The sequence below is a fragment of the Oryzias melastigma genome, linkage group LG23 (assembly GCF_002922805.2).
Source record: "Oryzias melastigma strain HK-1 linkage group LG23, ASM292280v2, whole genome shotgun sequence".
Taxonomy (NCBI): domain Eukaryota; kingdom Metazoa; phylum Chordata; class Actinopteri; order Beloniformes; family Adrianichthyidae; genus Oryzias; species Oryzias melastigma.
Window position 1 is genome coordinate 348,956 of NC_050534.1, and position 5,621 is coordinate 354,576.

At 38.6% G+C, this 5,621-nt stretch overlaps 1 protein-coding gene across 1 annotated transcript; it reads right to left on the reverse strand.

Annotated features, from left to right (window-relative positions):
• Positions 1-228: 228 nt before the first annotated feature.
• Positions 229-3,408, reverse strand: LOC112160250 (skin calcitonin gene-related peptide). Its single transcript, XM_024294659.2, has 4 exons — positions 3,017-3,408; positions 2,363-2,463; positions 2,012-2,152; positions 229-669 (listed from the first exon to the last, which is right to left on the reverse strand). Exons 2-4 carry the CDS (start codon positions 2,440-2,442, stop codon positions 495-497), a joined length of 396 nt encoding a protein of 131 aa, XP_024150427.1. The 5' UTR covers positions 2,443-2,463; positions 3,017-3,408; the 3' UTR covers positions 229-494.
• Positions 3,409-5,621: the final 2,213 nt, after the last annotated feature.

Below are 5,621 nucleotides of genomic sequence, written 5' to 3' on the forward strand. Positions count from 1 at the left end.
ATTTTTTTCATTAATGTTGCTTCATATCTGCAACTAAGCAGCATTTAGTTGTAGTATTTAGCCCCAGGACGAAGGTTAGATTTGATTTTCTACAGATAAATACCAGCAAAGTCTAAGTTGATCAAGACAAGGGAGCATTTTTTCAAAGAATTTGTACATGTAAGTCACCCCAAAAATTCTGGTTCAACAGCTCTAATGATGACTTTAAATATAGAATTTAAACACAAATACTTTTTACATTTTATTATCAAAACAACAAATGCATTTATCTACAATGGCTTTACATTTTTTCATTTTATTTAAATATGTTACAATCAGTTCTGATTTTTTTTCTTTGCATTTCCTTCATGCTGTTGTGAAAAAACGTCATCACTACAAACCAGCTGAGAAAGAACAAACATGACTGGTTTAAAATAAAGGCACTGTTGCTCAAGTTTTAAAATGAACCACAAAAACGGATTATTTTCACCATCAAATGCACAGAAAGAGCGTCACTAGAGAGACAGGTAGGTGGGGGGCTGCCGTAGGCCCCTCTTCCCGTACGTGGCAGAGCCCACATTGGTGGGGACGTAGACGGTTCCGATGGTGTTGCTGGAGCGAACCAGGAAGTCTGCTAACCTTTGAGTGACACAAGTGGCTGTGTTGCACTTTCTTTTCTCTAAGTGATGACTGGAAGAAAAAACACAAACATTAATCCTGTAAATCCACTTTTCATGAATCCATTAATCCACTAGATACAAGAATTGACAGAAAATTCAAATATTATGGAATCTATATTTTTTTTTCTTGTAAAAAATCCACAAAGATTATTGCAGTTACATTTTTATAGGAGATTTATCAACGATGACACGTTGGGTTAGACATGAGTGTTCAGTAAAAAATCACTATTTTCCCACTCTCAAATATGATCCACACGCTTTCTACAAGGTCTAAAACCTTATAACGTGTAGAAGTCACGAATGACCCACCTCGCTTTGTTTCTTTGTGATAACATAAGTTTTTTTCGATAGCGAGACAGTAGATGCTGTTACCATGTAATATCAAATGTCATTATGTCGTGATTGATGAAGAATTTACTCGTCTTCATTTTTCTACGATACGCAGCAGAACAACGAAGATCCATTTCTTATTGATCGCTTTAATCCTGGTCTAACTCTGGCAGAGATTGCGCTGATGTTGTTGGTCATAAACAGATCAGTCATTGAGGGGAAGGTTGGTCCGGCTGCAGCTGCGCAGGCGGCTGCAGGTCAGTGATTCTGCAGTTGTGACCAGAAAAGGGATCATGGTTACAGAATGATGCATGATGGGTTTTGTCCATGTTTATAAGCATCACCAATGAAAATACAGTTTTCAGTGTTCTCAAGCTAACGAGAAATACTATCTCCTACTTGTTTTCTCGTGATAATGAGACAATGGAGGCCATTATCATGAGAAAATAGCAGTAAAACAGAAAGGCAGATGTTATCATGAGACATCGTCATTATTATAAGAAAACAAGAGAAGAAAAGAAAGGTCGGTCAAGAACCTTCCATTAGAAACAATTCATTATCAACTATTTCTTCATTCTTTGAATTGTTGTCGTTGAAAAAAGGAATGATAGATGAGTTATCCTCTCTATAAAAGCCGTCTGAACTGTCCTGCCAAAACCATTTGTCACATTTCAAAGGATCTGCTATTTGAGCAGAAGGGCACGGTGGTGCAGTGGTTAGCGCACGTCTCACAGCAAGAAGGTTCAAGTCCCGGCTGGTGGACCTGATACAGAACCACCAACTGGGACCTCTCTGTGTGGAGTTTGCATGTTCTCCCATACATGTGCAGATTTTCTCTGGCTTCCTCCCACCGTCCAAAACATGCTTCAGAGGTTCAATGGTGACTCTAAATGGTTCCTAGGTGTGAATGTGATCTGGGTGTGTCCTGCCTTCACCCACAAGAGGCCGGGTCAGGCTCCAGCTGCCCCGTGACCCCAAAAGGGACAAAATGGATGGATCGGGTGTTTTTGAAGAACAGCTACCTGTTTGTTGGCGTGAGCTCTCTTTGTGTCCGTGGGCCCAACAGTCTGAGAAACGGGTTAGCAATGAGCTCGGGAAGAGACCAGTCCTCGCTTTCCGGGGGAAGGTGTTCCTGCTCGAAGGACAATCCGGTACTGAAGTACCTGGTTAACAAGAAAGGGGGAGGGGAAAGGCCAAACCGTTTCACACTGATGACACCCACTTCACAGCATCCAGCGGCCCCAGGAGAAAGAGGAGAAAGTGGCCACTTAGCCACCTGTCCCCAAATTGAAGCACTTTTCCAAAGACAAGCATCATTTACCCCCACCTCCGTTATCTGTGCAGAATTTATGGACGCTCTTTTTTGAACTCACCGGTGGTTTGGAGCAGCAACAATGCAGCGCAGAAACAGAAGCACCAGGAGAAGAAGCCTGTGCACCCTCAGGTGATACATGATGCGGGTCCGGAGGGGTGCCTGCATTAACACAGATGGCCACAAAGAGGGCTTTGAATGGTCAAAATTCACATTGTCAAACATCTTTGAATGTCAAATCCGATTTCTAATATTTTTTTATTAGATGTTCGAAATGAACAAAATAAATTAGAAAAAAAGAACAAAAATTCTGCAAAAATTATCTTTATTTAAATTCCTTTGATCTATAATTTATTTATCTTTGCTTTTTCACCTTAAAAACTTCATAAATAAGATGAATATTTGAATATGTTTTAATGTAAAAATCAAGAAAAAATGGAGAAATTTTTTTTTTACAATAAAAGCTATCTATATAAAATAAATAAATTAATAAAATATACAACTGTTGATTTTAATTTCAAAAGCGTATTTCTAATAACTAAAAATAAAATATGTAATTTTAGATGGATTCTCCTGTAATCCTGAGACTTTCAAATTAAAACCCTGCTTTGCTTTTTTTCAGATCTGAATCTTGATCAAATAAGAGATTATTAATTTAAAAGATACTTTTTCCATCTAACATCTATAGTCAAGCACTGGATAAAAAAGTGCTTACCTAGTGTTGTGCTCTCCCAGTCTGTCACCTCAGCAGCCCAGCGCTGTCGGTCTGCCACATGAGCCCGCTCCAACAGTTATAGGCGCTCTGCTCAAACCACTTGTGACATCAGCTCCCTCCAAATATAGACATTTGATTTACATCAAAGGGGGCGGTGGTGGTTTCAGAGATGCTCTCCTATACATTGAATTTTTTTTCTATCCCCACAAACACGAGTGCAGCCCTCGGACGTCACAATCCTCATCACCGTCTTCGTCAGCGTTGTCATCAGCCGGCCTGATGGGGCTGACCCTTCGTCATCCCGCGCTGGGGACGGGACCTCTGTCAAAAACAAAGCTGTCCTCTTTACCTCTGGACAAATAAGGAAGTTTTAGGGCCACAAACTTTTGCTTCTGAGCCTCTCTGTGGACTTCACAGACAATAAATGATACATGAGAAGATGGAATTAAATAATTAACAAGTTATGTCATCGTACTTTGACTATCTGGCTTAAATAAAGGGCTAATTAATGAACTTTTATTCAGATTTAATTAACACTTAAAAGTAGGAATCTGACAACTTGAATAATAAATGTGACACATGCTTATTTTTTAGATTTCTTCTAGCCAGGAAATTGCTACAAAAAAGCTACAAAAAAATGTAGAAAACAAAAAGTTGTTCAAATATGGTTCAAGCATGGTGGCAAAATCAGAGATTTCATTTGCTCTTCCCTTGAAAATCCCAAAAATGAGCAGCAATAAAAAATGGAAAATGTTTTTCATAAAATAGAAAAACAGAAAAATGCTTCTTCTTCTTCTTCTTCTTCTTCTTCTTCATCTTTTCCCTTCAGGGTTCGCCACAGAAAAATGACAGACAGAAATCCCAGACAGGAAAATGCTAAAAGTTCATAATAACAGCTCCAATACAAAGTTAAAGTAAATGACAAAGTTAAATACTAAAAATGGTAGGATTTCACAACGCATAAATGACATGAAAATCATCAACATGGAGTCTAAGATCTTACAGGTTTGTTAAAGACTAACTCAGATGAAATGTGTTTTGAAAACCTTCTTTTGACATTTTTCTCCTGATGGAGGACAACTATAAAGAACATTAAGATTGAATCTGCATTGCTCCGTTTTTCTTTATTCTAACTGTTGTGAATCAGGAGCAGACCAAACAAATACTGCTTGAAAACGATGGTACTCGTGACGTCACACCAGGTGATTCACACGACGGAGTTTCAAGGTTAAGTCAATGTCACGGACGTGAATGGAGGCGATCTGAAGTCCTGCGGCGTGACCTGAGCGTGGAGCATGGAGGACTGGCAGCAGGCTGACAAAATTGAGATATCTCAAGTGTGACAGGTCGTCGCGTCTCATCTGCCAATCAGGAACTCAGCTTTGGGCATGTGACGATTTCAGTGACTTGATCAGCAGGTAGAATATTAATCCAATGTGAACATTTTTGTCCTGAACTTCCATCGAATCATTTAACCTGCTGGGGTCAAAAGAGCTCGTCCACAGCTGCTGTTGGGTGAAGGCTGGATACTCTGGACGGATCGCCAGCCTGTCTCACCACGGCGGCTCTCTGGCTGCAGTCATCCAGCCTCCCGTAGATTCACACTCGAAACACGGGCAAACAGACAGCTGTGGGTGTGGAGGCTGACGTATGGAAGCTGTTCATAAGGAGCGCCTTCATAGAAGATAAGTTGTTTTCATGAAGAGAAATTTGTATTCATAAATACAAAGCTGTGCTCACATTTATATTTTTTGCACAAAAATATATGAATACAACATTTAGTTTTGAGTTTAACATGTCTCTTTAGAATACGACTTTTCTTTGTCTTGAATACAAATTTGTCCTGTTCACAAATCCGTCACGAGGTCACAGGCTGATACATGGAGTCCAGAAACATCGATTGATCAAACTGTGCATATCTGTTTAAGTTTATTTATTTTACTAAAGTAAATTCTAAATCTAAAGAATGTTATTGATGCTATAATGGGAAAATTATCTTGATATCCACAGAAGTGAAAATGTAATAAAACAGATCAAAATACAGCGATCTCCGACTGCATGTTATGGTTGCTGATTGCCTCAGAAACGAGCCATCAGAATTATACATAAAGCTGGTTATCTTGATCACACTAACGATTTATTTGATCAATCCAGAATTCTAAAACTGTATGACCTCATTGATTTTTACACTGCACAGTTAATATCCAGAGCTAGTGGGAAAACATTACCGTAAAATATCCAGAAACAGTTCTTAGAAAATGAAGGAGGAACAAACTGAGAGGATGCAGGAACTTCAAGGTCAGATTGATAAGAACCACAAAGAAAAGTTTCTGTGTTTCTGTGTGGAACCAAACTCTGGAATAAGTTCAGTAATGATCTCAAACAATGTTCAAGCATTTATACATTCAAGAAAATGGATAAAGAAACTCTAATCTCACAATATAAAGATAAGACGAGTTAAAGATCAACTGGTGTTTGAAGAATACCAAATGTCTGAACTTGAATGTGATGAAATAATCAGTTTTTTAATGTAATCAATGAGTTTTATGTTATGTAATATGCAGTAATGATTACTGAAAAGTTTACAATCACTGGTATTAATTTT